The 17,869-nt window shown below is 40.8% G+C and overlaps 1 protein-coding gene across 1 annotated transcript in view; it reads left to right on the forward strand.

Annotated features, from left to right (window-relative positions):
- The window catches only part of SLC35F1 (solute carrier family 35 member F1), a 360,365-nt gene that overhangs the window by 306,927 nt on the left and 35,569 nt on the right, over nt 1–17,869 (forward strand). Inside the window, exons 4-6 of the mRNA XM_028510989.2 lie at nt 6,236–6,395; nt 11,706–11,862; nt 13,765–13,817. Coding sequence (XP_028366790.1) covers nt 6,236–6,395; nt 11,706–11,862; nt 13,765–13,817 — 370 coding nt within the window. The remainder of the gene's footprint in view (nt 1–6,235; nt 6,396–11,705; nt 11,863–13,764; nt 13,818–17,869) is intronic.

A 17,869-nucleotide genomic window follows, 5' to 3' on the forward strand; every position in this document is an offset into this window, starting at 1 on the left:
AGAAATTTTATTAGAGTGGAAATATAATGCAATAGTCAGCTTTTCTGAGGTTCTTTAAGGGCCATTAGTTAAAGATAAAGAATAAGCCACGCTGAATTTTTAAGTCTATGTACAAAATGGGAATGTTTTGGAGACTTCCTGACATGTCTGTTTCTGATTTGCAGAGCAATTCTCCTGTTTCAGTTACCTGTGTTTCCCTGCCTTCTTCATTCACATTAAAAGCATATAAGAGCATGTCAGAAAACATGAACACCATGACATGGTGATTTATGACCTTCATGATGGTTTGGTGTTTGTGTTTTTCATGAATTAAAGTAACTCTTTGAAAGGGAAAAAACCTAAGTTACAAATTTGATCTTTTAGAATAAATCACTTCTTGCTTTTATAGAAAGATACAGTATACTGGTCTTTTCTTGCACCTCCAGGCAAAGCTACACATTCTTTTAAAAATAAAATAAATTTTGTTTATACTTTGGATTAATTTGGTAAAATTTTGTATAACCAACTCAAAGAAAAAAGTTAAAAATAGCCTAAAATATAACATTTACTTTAAGTGCTATGTGACAATCCACATTTTTTGTTCAGATAAAAATAAATCAAAAACCAATCAGATGGTTATCTGATATCAATATCATGTTGCCCTTTTTGAAATGCGTAACTTATCTCCAGTGGAGATTTGTCAACAACTACAGTAAATGCAAATACATACATTCAAAATTTCATCTGAAGTTCTATAAGAATTTGGAGGAAGATATAGATTTGCTCCAAAAGCCTTCATTTAATATTGCCCCAAATCCAAAAGCCAATGTAGGTGATATTGGGCTATTTTGCAGTAAGCACATTTTTATGGACTAAGAATAAATCTAACAAAACTAAATTTCTTCATCAACCAATATCAGAAGGGGCCTCTAGTCTGGATGTTTTGTTGGCAATACCAACTGCTTAAAGATGAGATACAGCAGTGATACAGGAGACGGTGGGGGCAGACGGAGAGGGAGAGAGGCTTGAGTGATCCAATGACAAGTGTGGTACTGGCAGGGCTACTCAGGTATCATCCACAGGGGAGGTTGTTGAGCTCAGAATAGTTATAAGCTATGTCATGAAGACAGGATTTATTTTATTTTTCTTACTCCCCATCAATTTTGAGAGTCACATGGTACAATTGTATTTAACTATCACAACCTTATCATTCTATGATAGTGATTATGCAATGAATTCTTGTTAAGTCAAAAAGATTATATCATCATAAGCACCCAAGTTCCAGTTGGCTTCAATCAGCCAAATAAATGTAGTGACTTCCAGAGTTCTACCATTTAAGATGTACTCAAAAAGATGTTACAGAGACAGAGACACACATCAAGTGACTATGCAAGGTCTGTCCAGAGGTATCCAGCCATGTTCTATGAAAAACTTTACTTTACTTTACTTTACTTCACCGATTGACTGAAAATTGCCTAGTCATCTCTAGGACACTACTAGGTGAGTATAGTGACCATGTTAGGGCAAGGGAAGGTCTTAGGAGTGAGCGAGAGAAAACCAGACTGCAGAGGTCTGGGGAGTGGTTGCATGTGGAGACTGCATGAGCATTTGTGCTTAAAGGCCGCAGGGGAAGCGCCAGTGGTAGGAGATTGGCTGAGGCTGAAAAGATAGAGGAGAGAGCAAACAGTTAAATGATGCTGCCATCTTCCAATATGCTATACTTACAGAATAAAAACAACTTAATGTCATTTAATGTTGACTCATTCTGTGGTCCTAAAAGTAATGTCAACACATATTTTTATTAATATTTAAATAACTTGAAAAGTGCACTTACCTTCTGACCTGGAGTCCAGAGAGGTATTTTAGCCCCAACCAGGGCACTGTCACTTTACTATTCTCAGTTTCCTCATCTATAAAATGGTTATAGTCATAACTCCCTTAAAGAGCTGTTACAACAATTATGTAGAAATATCATGTGTTTTGCAAACTCTAAATAAAGTCTTAATACAATTCACTGTAAATGTTATTTAAAACTGCCGAGTTCAAATAATAATCCTTGCTCCATCACCATGATGTAAGAGAATTTGCCCCAGCCACTCAGCACGGTACATCTCAGCACCTCCATCAGGAAAACTCGATAACGTGGGACTGTGGGCCTCTCTGCTGGGGATCGTCTGAGGATTACCGACTAAGAAGGCTACACTTATTTTAAGTCTTTAAGGGGAAAAATTCTATGTACATTTAAGAGGTAATAAGCACTCTTCTTTCCACATTACTTTTAATGTCCTTTGAGAATTTTCAGAGCATAAGCTGACAATGAAGCAGCATTCATTTGTTTATTTTTTGGTGCCGGTATAATTTTCTTTCAGCTATAGAAATGTATGCAAAGAAAGGTAAATGTGTTAAACAGGTTAATGACAGAATCAGAAGGTTTCTTGGTTCTTTTTCTTTCTTTAATAGGCATCTACTGTAATGCTTCTCTCTTTTATTACTGTAACAACCACTTGGCTGAGGAGTTAAGCTACCAGAAAACGATTGGAAAATCATTTTGTCAGTATGTCTGACCTCAGGGGAAAGGCTGGAGCCTAAATCACTGAAAACTGAGAGTCTTTTTACCACCATCAGCTACCACATGGTTTCTCTTCTGTAGTTACAGGTACCATGGTGAGACCTCCACCTGCAGCAATTCTGTAATTGATCTGCATTAAAATATTGTTTTAAAAGAATCATGACAGACCTGCTACTGGTACCAACAATTTGAATGACCTTGAGCACATCACTTCTCTGGAAACTTCTGAGTTCCCAACTTTTAAATAGAGGTCACAGTGATTCTAAATTGGGGTGATGCTGCCCCCAAGGGGCACTTGTAAATGTGTAGGAGGTGTTTGTTTGTTTGTTTGTTTGTTTGTTTGTTTAGAATACGGGGCAGTCCTGCAAAATGAAGAACTGTCCCACCCCAAATGCCAAGAGCAGCCCATATTATCCCTAATGTCCCTTCTGACAGTGACACCAAGTGGCTGTTTTTAATTCACTCAGCCACCCATTTCTGACCATCCTCTGTATGCTAGGCACCACCTTCCCCAGCTGAAAATGTCTCAGAAATCTTGGCCTGGATTTGTGGTCTTCTTTCCCCTTTTGTCCTTCCTAAAAGTCTGCCCTACACGTAGGACCTGGCATTTACAGATAAGGATTGGCTGGGGGTGGGAGGGTGGTGGGGGTTGTTTTGTTCTGTTTTAGCTTAGCCCATTAAGGGACTAGATCACCTGCTTCGGATTGCTGAAGACACTGAGAGCCAGAAAGGCGCACTTCAGTCCTCCCCAGAGACTGGACGATGACCTAGTTTGCCTTCAATAATCCAGGAATGGAGGCTCCCTGCTCCACTGACCAAGGGCTTCCAGACAGATAATGAAATCCCAACTGTGGAGCAGGTAGCTAAATATTGTAACTGTTGATTCCATTATTTCTACTTTTTAAAACAAAGTACCAACTGTTTTATGCTCAGTGAACAGTTTTCACTGGCAAACTGAAATTTCCTAATACACTTAAATGGCATTTGTGGCCAGTTGTAAAACCGGCCTTGGAACATTTTACCACATCAAGCAGGATCATTAACTTGCCAATTAACTATGCAGTGAGCAACCCTGTGTTATGGCACAATCCTCCTAGCCACAGCCCCTCCCCTCTGGGAGTGCTGTCTCCTCTGAGCTCAGCCCCCAGCCATCACAGTGTTAAATGGCTATTCGCAAGGCCCTTCATCACCTTATCATCTCACAGCAGCCCAGGGACAGCATGCATTCTGACTGGTTGCATCATTTTGCAAAGAAGACCAATGAACAGAGAATCCCGGCTCTGACAGGCAGGGATGCTTTGCAAATACAGTAACCCCAACTTATTCATGGGGGGCATATTCTAACAACCCCAGGGGAGGCCTGACACCACAAATAGTACTGATCCCTATATAACACTGTTTTTTTCAGGCACATACTATGGTAAAGTTTAATTTATACATTAAGCACAGTAACAGAATAACAACAATAACTAATAATAAAATATAATAGAACAATTATAACAATATAAGCAAAATGAGAGTTATGTGAACACAAGCAGTGCGATACCGTGACAGTCAATCTGAAAACTGAGACGGCTGCTAAGTGACTAACAGGTGAGCATCACATACGAACCAGAAACGCTGGACAAAGGGATGATGTACCCCTGCACAGATCAGAGTGAGACAGAATGGCACTCGGGACAGCATGCGATTTTAAACTTATGAATTGCCTATTTCTGAAATTTTCCATGTAATATTTTCAGATGGTGGTTGACTGTGGGTAACTCATACTGGTTAAAGTGAAACCATGGAAAAAGGGGGTGGACTACTGTATACAAACATTTTTTAGCCTCCATATTGATGTTTCTGATTATTAAAAATTATTATATGTCTTTGTTCAATAAGTATTATTGGATACTTTTTATGAGTGCAACAGGGTTTCCGGTACTAGGAATATATTCCTGTTCTGAAACTCTGGGCAAGTGGGGAAGTTAGACGTTATTCCAATAATCCCATATTAATTTTTGCAGTTGGTACTATCTCACAGTCTAGGTGGTGGAAGTGGGAGATGGTGGCATGAATAGATCTGAGAGATGTTTAAAAGATAGGGTTGGCAGAGCTCAGTGATCAATAGGATATAGCAGTAAGAGTGAAGGATTATTAGGGGTCACTGTCCTGTATGTGCTGCTGGAGGTGCTGGGGCTGCTGGAGGTGGGGCCACTTGTTGAGGATTCTAGCAGAGGAGCTGTACTGGGCAATGCCGTTTCTCATTTGGTTTATGGAGACTGAAGTCCAGTGGGACATACGTTTGTACAGCAGAGACCCTGCCTTGCATGAAATATCCAAAGGTCACTACGTCTTACCAGGGTGTGGGGGGACCACCAGTTCTTGGAACCCAGAGCATGTGTTTGGAAACAGGATTGCCCGATTGCCCACTGGCATTGAGGCCCAAGTAATTTACAAGATGCTTTCACATGTAGTATTTCTGAGCTTCACAATGATCTTCAGGGAAAGTCAGTAGGAATTCTTATCTTCTTCTACTAACAGGAAATCGAGACTTCCTGAGTGTATGATTTGCCCAAGGTCACATTTGTTATAACAAGGACCTGGCACTCAAACTCAGATATCTGGGCCCAGACGCAGCGTCTTCTCATTTCACCACATCATCTCACTACATGGTCGGGTGAATTCCTCACCAACTTTTGGAGCTGTCAGGTGGAATCTCACTATTTGTGCAAAATGTATAAGGGAGTTAAATGGTAATGGAAAAATATAATAAAAATTAAAGATAAACAATGGGCATAACAGAAATAAAAATAAAATAAATAAAATCAGGCTTCATTATTAAAAAAATGAAATCAAAGTTGATTTTTTCTAAGCTATGTTCAATATCCTTGCTTTTATTGCTGTTTTTTATAACAGAATTTTTAAGTATATTTGATTGATTTTGCTATTACAGTTGTCCAAATTTATTTTCCCTTTGCCCTCCTCCACCCCATATCCCTCTACCATCCAGCAGTCCACCCTTATTTCATATCCATGGGTCATACATATAAGTTCTTTGGCTTCTCCCTTTCCTATATTATTCTTAACCTCCCCCTGTCTATTTTGTACCTACCATTTATGCTTCTTGATCCCTACATCATTATAACAGCATTTTTAAGTTATACGTAAACTTGTGAGATTAATATTTATATTTACATTTACAGCAGTTTTTCTGTTTTAAGAGTGAAATTTCAAGGACAGATTAAAGTAACCTTTACTGGTTGTGGGAAGACAGTTGTCTGGGAGAAATTAAGTTCAACTTTTGTGTATACTCTATTGCCCCCTTACCTCCCATTCCCAGATCTATTCTTAAAGCGGTGGGACCATCCAAAGTGGCTCAGCGTGTTCTCCCAACACGAGGTGTTCCCGTGTGGCCAGGACACTGAGGAATCCAGGGAGCCAAGCTGCCCTGAGACCATAGGAGCAGGGGAACCTTCCCCACCAGCCTGTGTTATCAATTTTTTTCTCCCCTTTTCCTTTTGGGGGCGTTTAAGGAAAGCTGATTTGAGGTCGTTTCTGAGTCTGTTTTAATTGCACCAGTCCTGGCTCTACACAAAACCTCAGGTTCAGAGCAAATAGCCTTTCTACAGAGCTGTTATGTTTCTTTACTACATGAAAAGCTCCCCCCTGAACCCCCTGTTCTTCTTTACCTCCTGACCATAGCTCCTGGACTGTTTTGTGATCCCAGTCGTGATTTTACTCTCCTGGTTCTTCCTGCTGATCCGGTACAAGGCTGTGCATTTCATCGGTATCGTCGTCTGCATCCTGGGAATGGGCTGCATGGTGGGAGCAGATGTGCTTGTGGGAAGGCACCAGGGAGCAGGTGAGTCTCCGTGTGTTCACCAGGTGTCCCCTCTCTGTGGGTAAGGCCAAGGCAAGACATGGAATGATCATTGTTGGGCAGAAAAAAAGGAACCCAGCCTCCCCACTGTCTGAGTCTTACTCATGCTTCATTCCTCACACCTGGAATAGTGGCACATAGGAGGTGTGCCACTCTTTATCAAGTGAATAAAACAAGCAAAATACAGGTTTTATATTCTTTCTACAAGAATTCAGAAACCATGTTTAAAGGTGAGAGCGAGAACCCACTTGGAGAATGTTTGGGAGGCCAGAGCTGCCTGGCCCAGACTGGCTGGTTAGATGGTGTCAATGGTCAGTCCATTCCTGAACCACAGGCACCCTCCTCACCCCCCACCTACCACTCCCCACTCTTTGTCTCCCAAGTCAGAGACAGACTGAGTTTTCAAACTACTGGGTGAAGGTTGGTATATAGACCTAGTGGAGATTTTAAGTTTAAAACTAGCCCTGACTGGTATGGCTCAGTTGGTTGGGTGTCATCCCACAAAGTGAAAGGTCTTTGGTTTGATTCCCAGTCAGAGCACATGCCTGGGTTGTGGGTTCGGTCCCCGGTAGGGAGCATAGGAGAGTCAACCAAGCAATGTTTCTCTCTCATGTCAATGTTTCTCTCCTTCCCTTTCTCCCTCCCTTCCCCTCTCTAAAAATAAATAAACAAAATCTTAAAAATTTTAAAAATTTAAAGTTTGAAGACTAAGATTAGGGATACTTGAGGGAAAGCTAAGTATAGTCTTGCCATGCATGTTTTTTTGTTTTGTTTTGTTTTGTTTTGTTTTGAAGGAAGGGTTTTTGGTAGCAATCATAGGTAATTACCTTGTACACCTACAAGGTAAAGCTTCAAGGTTTCCTCATCAAACTGCTATTAATCTTCTGGGGAACCCTGAGCCAAGGTGGTTCCAGAGGTGGAGAGGAGGTGCCTGCAGGGCAAGGCATTGGAGACTCTGCCCTGGAGCCTGTGCCATGGGATTTAATATGGGAAGGACCCCAACGGCCCTCGTGTTCCAATTCCATGCTTGTCTCAGGTACAACTGATCATCCACCCTAGGAAGGTTCCACGCCTTTGAGCTCCCCTGAAGGGACATATCTTTTTCAAGTTTGTCAGTAAAATCAGTGAGCCTGTCAGTGCACTCTCTCTTTGCCACTTACTCCAGTCTGGTGTTAGGTCTCCTCTGAAGACCAGCCCTGCATTCACTGACGCGCAGGGAACAGACCTGCAGTAAAGGTGGCTCCTCAGACTGTTACTATTGTTAGAGGGTGTAAAAATGACTTGGTGAGGCCAAAAAGACACTTCCCCATGATGTGTCTACTTTCCTCAGAAAAAGTGTGGATTAAGTGGGAAGGTTAGAAAGTAATAGGGTTGAGACAAAACTCAATTAAAAGAGCTCCTTATTGTAAAAGGTATTTCTTGCTCTACAAAATACTCTTTTTCCACCATAATACATTTACTACATCTTTTAGTTTACTTACCAAAGATGCTAGATACCCATAACAAGTATTAGACATAATTTTGTATTTATTTCAAGAAAGAGAACATATTTTCAGGGAGCTATATAATTCAATACCATCAAGTAAAAGTGACAACTTTATTGGTGCCAGGTACTTTCACAGACATTATTATCTCATTTAACCCCTCTATGTAAAAAAGCATTTCACTCTCATTTTTGCTGATGAGGAAGTCAAGGTTCAGAGAAGATAAGACACTTGTGTAAGGGCACACCAGTACTAAAAGATGTGGCCTAGATGGGAAATCTAGCCAGTATTCTTTCTGCTGTTTCACTGGAATACTTACTTTTCCATAATTGTGATTCTTGTAAGAAATGTGTACCCATCCTATTACAGCAAATTACTGTGAATGGCTGTCCCAGATTTCCCAGCCACTTGGGAAACCCAAGGAGTCCCAGGCAAACAAGGCAGTTGGTCACATTTAAAACTCAAAAATACTCAGTGGGATGGGTTCATTTTTATTAATTGCATTAACAGTCTTTCAACACTTCTGAATAGTATAATCCACCATTTAATTTTTGATCTAGTAAAAAGTAGTGATTTTGAATAGCTTTTCCTTTTTTCCTTCCATTGCCTTGTACACACAGATATGCCTCCAAACATGGTATTTCTAATTCTTAAAATTTCTCATAAGGAAAACCAATTTTGCAAAACAATTATTACTGGATTGGTGAGAACCAAGAAGCAATCCAAAATGGGAAATAGCCAACACAGAGACAGGTAGCCTAGCTATTTAAAGGGAGTGAGTGATTTACTCTTTTAAAACACCGTTTAGTGAATACATACTGAGTGCCAGACGATATGCTAAGCATTTTATGTTATTTCATATTCTTTTATTTACATTATTTTACTGTATTTTCACAGTAAGGAAAGTGAAGTGCAGAAGGACACTGCAGCTCGCCCAATGTGCACAGCTGACAAGTGGCAGAGATGTGATGAGAACCCATGTCTACCTGTTGGAATCCGCTGACCTTTTCAGTCAGCTGGGTTCATTTACACATTTACTAAGAACTTACAGTATGTCAGGATCCATGTTAGGGACCACACAGTATAAAGCTAAGTAGGCCACAGCCCAGGCCCCTCCACCCCACAGCATAAGAAAACAGGCAGGAGGGAAGACACACAAGTTAACAAGTAACAGACATGGAACAGAATGCAGTGGGTGCCGTACAAAGTTCCAATGGTGTAAAATTCAGAGAAAGGAGAGAAGGCACTGGGTTGAATGGATGTCTACTTTCAAATGTGTTCATTTACCCTAAATTTACACAACAGAGTCACTCACTCATCGTGTTTTCGTGCACATATACATGACAGATTTGCTGGGTATAATAAAATTTTCCCCAGTGAACATTGCACAGAAACAGGCACCACCACGTTAGGTGCACTAACAGTGCATACAACATGGAGTATCATGTACTTTCCAGTTAATAGATACAAAATGTAGATATAAAATATTAGTTTTAGTATTTTCTTATATCAAATACTTCATTATATAATGTGGTTGAATAAAATCATGTCCCGGTTAATTTAATTATATTTAACCAACTAAATTTTTATACATGTAATATGTATCTGTATGCATTTTTAAATGATTTAAAAATCGATAAATACACTGACTAGTGAAATATTAATAAACAGTATTTAATCATTTTGTCACTAATAACTAGAAAATACTTTTAAACACACAGTTACACAAAATTATATTATTATTAACAATAACTATCACTCAGCCCTGACTGATGTGGTTCAGTGGATCGAGTGCCGGCCTGCAAACCAAAAAGTCACAGGTTCAATTCCCAGTCAGGGCACATGCCTGGGTTGTGGGCCAGGTCCCCACTTGGGGACACATGAGAGTCAACCACACATTGATGTTTCTCTCTGTCTCTTTCGCCTTCCCTTCCCCTTTCTCTAGAAATAAATAAATAAAATCTTTTTAAAAAAGAATATTGACAAAAACCAGGAATTATTGTTCAAACTGTTGTGGAGTAGATTTCATATAGTTGAAGTCCAGTTAACAAGAAAGGCCACAACTGTACAAATGTAGAATTCATAAAAGATTGGTAAGACTGCTTATTGAAACAATCTGGCCCCTTCTTAGGACTTTTACGAGGTAGACTGATGTTCCCCTAATTTCTATTAAAATACTTTGTGAGAATTTAGCTTTCCTGAATTCATTCAGATGAAATTAATTTCATTAACCAAGAATTCTATTAAGCAGCACTTCCACACTTCACTAGTACGACAATAATTGACATTCATAATAATAACCCTGTGTCATCACAAGATTCTAAAATGGTTCCTGAATGAAAAGCCACCAAGTCATGCTCATTATAATTTTAGTAATGGTTTCTTTTTATTTTACAGGTTATTCCTCAAGCAAATTACTTAAAATTTAAGGTTTTGTCAGTATTTTCTAGTGGACACATAAAAAAGATTAATCAGGTTGCTGTAGACAGCACTCGGTCACAGCAACCTTAATTTCCTCAGAAGGAGCAACAGGGACCCCCTACAATGTCTGCTTTCTCACTGGGGCCTCATCTGCTCCCCACGGCCCCAGGGAGGACTCCCAGCCCTGGCAAATCCAGAGCCTCAGCTCCATTGCCTGAAGGACGACTCCAGTAAGCTCTCCTGGCTTGTTGGGTCTCTTCTCCTTTCTCTCTGATCCTTCAGGAGTGGGAAGTTGCTTCAGAAAAAGTGACACCATTTAGAGTGAATATATAATCTCCCAAGGTAACCACAGAGGCATGAATGAATAGATCTTTCCCCAAACCCAGCCCAGGTTCTTTTATGTGAAACTGCTTCTAGAAAATTCTCAGTGCTTCCAAATGAATAGTGAGTATCTAGTTCTACAGTTTTAGATTGTTCCAGCTAACCTGGGAATCTAAGGCTACTCAAGTTGAGTCTCTCCCTTAGAATCATGCTGGAGAAAGCACCCTTCCCATTCCGTACCGTTCCCGTCCCTGAGCAGCCCATTTGTCCAGCTCCCCGTCACCTACCTGTGTGGGACAATGGAGGCTACTTGGGTTTCAATCCACCAGTGAGGTCGCCCCACTGCTGACATCCACTCTCCTTCCTGGCCTTCCCACTTCCCAAAGTGGAGTTTGCCTAAGTGTAGAAAATAGCCGGGTACAACATTTATTAAAAATTGGACATTGACTAAAACTAACCCAAACTGAATTTAAAACAAATAGATATTTTCTATGAAAAAAAAAGGAAAATGTTAATGTGATATGAATTACATATATTTTCACTCTTATGTTACCTACTTTAGGGGAGTTGAAAATTTTAACCCATAATTCCTTTCACTCTCATTTTCTAAGCAAGGCCACATTTTGCCCATGGTCAAAATAGAGCCTCAACTACTGTTTAGCTTCTCTCCCTGTAAAACAGAAGGTGGAGAGTTAGACTGCTTCTGTTTGTTCTACGCCATGTGCACCAAACTGTTGGAGAGTGCCCTGCAGCAGACATAACATGCACACGTATTAGCACACATTCATAGACATACTCCTGGGTGAAGACTGGCCTTTGTGCGGGCGGTGCCATCTAGAAGAAACCGGCCCCTTTCTTAACTAAGGGAGACTTCTGGTTGGAACATATCTGACTGCCCATAAGCAAACTTGACTGAATCTCAGGTGGCAAGTTACAGAACTTCTATAAAAATGTTGGAATAGAATAGCCGTCGGTAACTGATTTTGCTGATGTTAAATTCTTGTTAGGAAATTTTTAATGAAGCTTCCTCTTTGTTTGTTTGCTTGCTTGTTTGTTTGGTTCCTAGGGGAAAATAAGCTGGTTGGGGACCTTCTGGTCTTAGGAGGAGCCACACTCTATGGTATCTCTAATGTCTGGGAAGAATACATCATTCGAACGCTCAGCCGAGTGGAATTCCTGGGAATGATCGGACTCTTCGGGGCATTTTTCAGTGGAATTCAGTTGTGAGTAAAAATAACAAGAAAATAACAGACAGTAGAGACTAGTGGGGCTTATGCTTACAATATTTTTCTTTGGCTTTGGGTTGGTTTCACTTCATTTTATAAAAATTGAGGCTGGGAACCTGTCACCATTCTCCCACATGAAATCTGAAAACTCAACTATCTTAATTAGTAAATTTCCTCCAAACTAAACAAGTTTGTTATAAATTATTCAGAAAACTTTTAAATGGACTTCAAATGGACTTTGAAGAAAATTCACAAGAAACCATTCGAAGTACATTGATTCTCCCAAACCAGTCAGTGGGATTTTACTTAGAGAAACAGAAAAACTAAGTGTAGATGGAATGATCTGATGTACTTTCCCAAAAGGGGTGTTCCGTTTACTAGTGACAACTGCCACTAGAAATCTTACATTAGTTTAAATTTGCCCTTTTATACATTTTTTTCTTTTATTGCCTATGGATTTGCATGAGTGAATCATATTTCAAATTCATCTCTTAGAAATTTAACATTTCTATTTTCCTTAAATAGGTGAAGATATAACTCAGACATTCACTAAACCTCAAAAAGTCAAAAACATCAACTTTGAAATAATTCTGGCACTAGAACATATAAGTCATCACTTACTTGTGCCTCAGAAATTGCTGTGAGAATAAATGTCAAATAAAGTAGAATTTTTCATCAAGAAAGACCATATATTTTAATTTTGCATAAGAGCTGAATAAATCTATGCCCTCCAGCCTCAAAATCTGTTTTTACAAAGCAAGCAATTCTGATTGCACCAAACCACTTTCTACAAAGCAAATCCTTTGTAACCGTATTGGTTCAGTGTCTAAAATTATTTATGGAAGATATTTTGCCGTCACTTTAAACATGTTTTGCAAATAGGCTGTTTCCAAGAAGCCTCCAAGTTTCAGCAGCTTCAGACAGAGGTGAAAAGCTCCAGAGCACACGAGACACAGAGATGGGAAGGTTCTTGGAGGATTTATTTTCGGTTCATTTTTAAAGCATGATGGCATTTTAAAGCTCCTAAATTTGGTGCTTTAGGCTTGTGAGAGGAAAAGAAATGGCCTGGTTCAGCTATTCAGAACCAACATTTTGTAGATGGATGGCTCATTTTATGGATTATTATTCTCGAATCCAGAAAATATATTCGGAGATCTAGTGTTTATTTGCTTCAGTTGCAGTCCATTAGAGCCAGCAGAGCCCTTCAGAGACACTGCTACCAAAATAATGGACGAGGCATATGGGTGAGTTTGGCAATGGGATATGTCAAGGGCCCACTGAAAGCAGATAACCCTGGCAGAGTGGTGCCAGCCTCGCCTCCCGGTCCTCTTCTAGAGCACTGGTTCCCCAAGTGTGCTTCTCTGACCGGCAGCACGGGTGTCACCTGAGAACCCCACACATCTGCACATCCACGATCCCCTCCAGATCTATGGGATCACTGTCTCTAGGAATAGGGCCCAGGAAACTGTTTCAACATGCTCTCCAGATGACTTTTTTGTACATTTAGTTTGAGAATCACTGTCCTAGACAATGTTCAATTAGAAAATTGATTACACCTGCAAGCACAGAAATGTTCCCAGCCCCGCCATTTACTTTTCAGGAAGCATCCAAACAAGAAGCAGCAAAGGCTATAGGCAGACTGCGTGGGTTTGAAGGTCAGTGGGAGGTTTGAGCTCCACCATGCCTACTGGCACACTCCCACCACTGCTGGCTGCGCCTGACAAAATCCCTGAAGATAAACCTTGCTCTGCTGAATTAGACTTGCCTCTGTGACCCCAGAGGTAGTTGTGAAATTCAGTTGGTTGCTTCATGATTTGTATAAGTCTGGTAAGTGAAGAGGAGAAGAAGTAGGATGCATCCTACTCTTGCTCATCAGGTCCACTTTCTTTTAATTTGCAGAGCTATAATGGAGCACAAGGAGCTGTTAAAGGTGCCCTGGGATTGGCAAATAGGTAAGATGCTGTTTTTAGTGAACCTGAGAGAGCTGTTTGAGGAGTAGTGTGGGTGGGGCACAAACAATGAAAGGATTTAGAACGCAAGGGACAAAAGAAAATGAAATCCCCTTGTCATTTTAGGAATTCTTGCACACCAGAAGGGACTGAACTGGATGATTCATAATGTTTCCTAATTGAGCTTCTGCCCATTATCGTCATCAAGATGTCATTAGTGTAGACGCAGAAGTATGTTATTAGGTTAAAGACCAGCCAGAAGGAGGGAGCAACCTGAGGCAGTCAGGGGACAGAACCACAGCAGTTTGCTCTAGCCCAGAGACGCGGAACTGATGTGATCATGAAAGGGTGGCACTTCGGAAAAGGGGAACAAATGGAACTTAACAAAGAGGCAGAATCAAAGAACAGTGTAATGGATGTTCTGAGCCCATAAAACCCTTTTCAGACAGGAGCATTTTGCACATAAGAAACAGTTAATTGATCTCAGAATGGACTTGGTAAAAAAAATACCAGAGATGCTTTGAAGTAGGTAGTAGTCATCCAAGGTATCTCACATTTCACTTGTTTCTAAAAATCACTTTTCTCTTAAATTAAAAAAATATATAAGACAAGGCTTGAGATCCTAGATGATATGGTAATGATCACACAGAAAATTCTAGAAGAGACTGACATTTAATACCCTCAGCCCCTAAACTATCTCCTCAGTGTCTATACCAAGACACATGAGTTCCAGCAGTGAGCACAGAGCTTGGCTTATGGGGGTGCTTGGACATTGTGTGCACAGTAAGTATAAACGGGAGTGAAAATGCACGTGGTTCCCCGCACTGAAGCTGGCTGCTTGAGCCACCTACAGTCTGTATGAACTTTGATGGAATTAACAGCTTAAGTCAAATTCTGCTTCCATGAGTGAGGACTACGACATAAACTTCCCTGCACCACTTTACCCACCCTCAGCCTCCAAGCATCCAGAGCCACTTGCAACTGAGATAATCCCCCCTGAAGACACACTGCAAACTACAAACTCATGCATGACTCTCCCTGGGGATTATGTCTAGTGACTTCAAGGGCTGATCAGCCAGCCCCTGTGTCTGTCTCAGAGCCCTGCCATTTAATTTCTCTGGAGTTTTGCTATAGAATGCTGCAGTGAAATGAAAATCAGCAGAGAGGAGGAGAGGGCGGGGTGGGGGGGGCAGTGAAGAGGGTGGCTGGGAAAATAAACCAGCTGCAGGTGACAGAAGTGTTCGCTTTTGTGACTCTCAGCACCAGGAAACAAAATGTTACCTCTGCTCAGTAACGCTTCGCATGCAGTGGTCCGTGAGTATAAATTAATTTTATATTAATACTAATAGCAATAAGGAAAATAATTTGTCCTCTAATTATGTGGATGTCATGTGCACATCCACCAAGGTCCTGTTACAATTTGGTGTTAGTTAATGTGTCATCAAAAGGTAGTTTTATTCTGAGCTGTCATATTGCCATTAAAATGTCAATCCCCTGCAGTCAGAAATGATGAAGGGCTGGGTGAAAGGAACACATTATGGAGCCATTTGTTTAATTCCTGATGGGAAATGAGGCCAAAATGGTCTAGAAAGGAAATCAAATATTCATCCTTTTCTTTCTGAAGCAGTGATAGGGTTGGGTTGGGGGGGGGGGGGTGTTGTTTTGCTTTTTGCTGCAAAGCTACCTTTGTCCTCTTTACCTCATCCTGACCTATGCAAGGTTCTGTTGTTTGCCTCATTTCTAGGCACATATTCTATGAATAAATATATTTTTTTAGTAAGCAAATGAGTGACTGACAAGAGGGTGGCAGAATCATTTAAGCTTGACATTGTGCTTACTTTCTGGGCAACTGGGAGATGGCACACCAGCTTCTGGGACCCATGGATCAGAGAGGCAGGGACACATCAGGGGGGTTCAGTGTGCTCCTACAGCATCCCCTCCATGTTTTGAGAAGTCTCCCAAGAGCCCAGGCTCTGACTGTTCTGTGTGTCTTGATGGAGAGCTCCCAGTGCCTCGCTAAGAGACTGAAGCCAGACTATCTCCATCTCCCACCATCTGCCAATGCGTGCCTCTCCCTTCCTTCTCTGCACCTCAGTACTCACCTTCAGACAGTCTCATGAGCAGCTCCCACAGTTGCTATTTTCTCAAAGTAAAAAGATGCTTCTTTCCTATGGAGTAAGTGGAATAATAAACGTGTTTTATATTTTCTGGACTTGGAAGACATTTTTTAAAAAACAGATTCTGTTATTTTCCTATAATATTGACCAATTTCAAGATACAAATCAATTAAAAGCAAGAAGATAACATGTTTATTTCTTTGCTTTACTCTACTGAACAGAAATACTGGGTCTGGTTACCTAATCATCAAATTCAAGTAAAACGTATGACCTAATAGAGCTAAGATGTCCCCCTGGGGAACAGGCGTGTTCAAGTCGCAGTTGAAAACCTAGTAAATAACTTAAACATTCTGTTTACCCCGTTTGCCACGTTGTGCAGAAGGACGTGTGAACAAGTGTAAGCCGATGCGGAAGTCAGATGTCAGGGGAAAGGACGAGTGAGCTGTGGGTCGATTGGCATGGGTCTGCAGGGCACACGGGGCTCCTTCCCTTCTCACGTTGTCGGCGATGCTTGTCTTGTTTTTGTCCTGGAGCCTAAAACAGGACAGCTGGCCTTTTCCCAGAAGAGGAATAATGGAACCACAAAGCAGAAAGGACCTTAAGGAAAACTAAGAATACACCTTTTTTGTTGTTGTTTGTTCATTTTTATTTTCACCCAAGGACATGCTTATTAATTTTAAAGTGAGGGACAGGGAGGGAGAGAAACATCAATGTCAGAAGGAAACATCAATCCGTTGCCTCTCATACCGGTCCCAGAACCTAAGCATGTGCCCTGACCAGGAAACGAACCCACGACCTTTTGGTTTACAGGACAAAACTCCAACTGAGCCACACCAACCTGAGCAAGAGCACCCTCTTAAAAAAACAACAACAACAACAACAACAACAACAACAACAACAACAAAACAATGTTGAATCAGAGGCCTGCGGAGTTGAGGTGACTTGACCAAGTTCGTGACTGCCTGTGGTGGGACTGATGTGCACTCCCTCAGTATGCCCTGCCAGCCTGCTGCCCTTTACAGGCTTAGCCTTCTGCATATGTCCTGAGAAGCCATCCTACTTAGCCTTTATATTTAAGAATTAAAAATAATATTTTAAAAATCAAATTAAATTGAAAAACAGAACACCAGTATGATCAAAAAGAAAGTGATAAAATATATACAAACTACATAGATACATACTATATACATGTTTCTATCATATAATCACACATACTTTCATATACATGTATACAGCATATATTTATATATAATATATGTAATATGTATATAGATCGTATATATCATATGTAAAATGGGATGCTCACTTGAATCAAATAGGATACTCCCTCAAGGCCTTATTTCTCTTCATAGTAATCAAAGTATACTATATAATATAAAATATACTATAGATAATGGTATGTGCTCAGAATTTAAAGTCAGGTCGTCTTTGTGACCTGAGGGCAAGTCATCCCCTCTGCGTTCTGGCCTTCTGCCCATTTACTCTCAGATCCATCTGCTTCTTGCCCATACCACTCTGTCTTGTAGAGGCTCATGCAAGCTACACTTCCTAGTCATGGCGTGCTTGTCAGCTGGCTTCCAGGTGGACTTGGCCAATGGGAGGCAGCAGTGGGAGATTGGAGGGTGTGAGAAAGAAGCCAGGGTACTCCTCGCTGTTTCTCTCTGTTTGAGGTTGGGTCTCTAGAAAGGACTGAGTCTCCTCTGGGATGCCACCCCTGCTGGGGTTCCCTACCTCCTGATCCCTGGTAGCATGGCCTCCTCGCTGGGCCTCTAGCTCCAGGGGTGAAACTTACTGTCATTGCTAATCCCTGTACTGCCTCACCATCTGTTTCTCCTGTCATGCATTCAAATATCTTTGTAACTTGTGCCCCATGTTAAATTTCCCCTATTGAACTTGGTACGGACTGTGTTTCTTGTCTGATACGCTCTATAAGTTCAT

Source organism: Phyllostomus discolor, chromosome 4, assembly GCF_004126475.2.
Source record: "Phyllostomus discolor isolate MPI-MPIP mPhyDis1 chromosome 4, mPhyDis1.pri.v3, whole genome shotgun sequence".
Taxonomy (NCBI): domain Eukaryota; kingdom Metazoa; phylum Chordata; class Mammalia; order Chiroptera; family Phyllostomidae; genus Phyllostomus; species Phyllostomus discolor.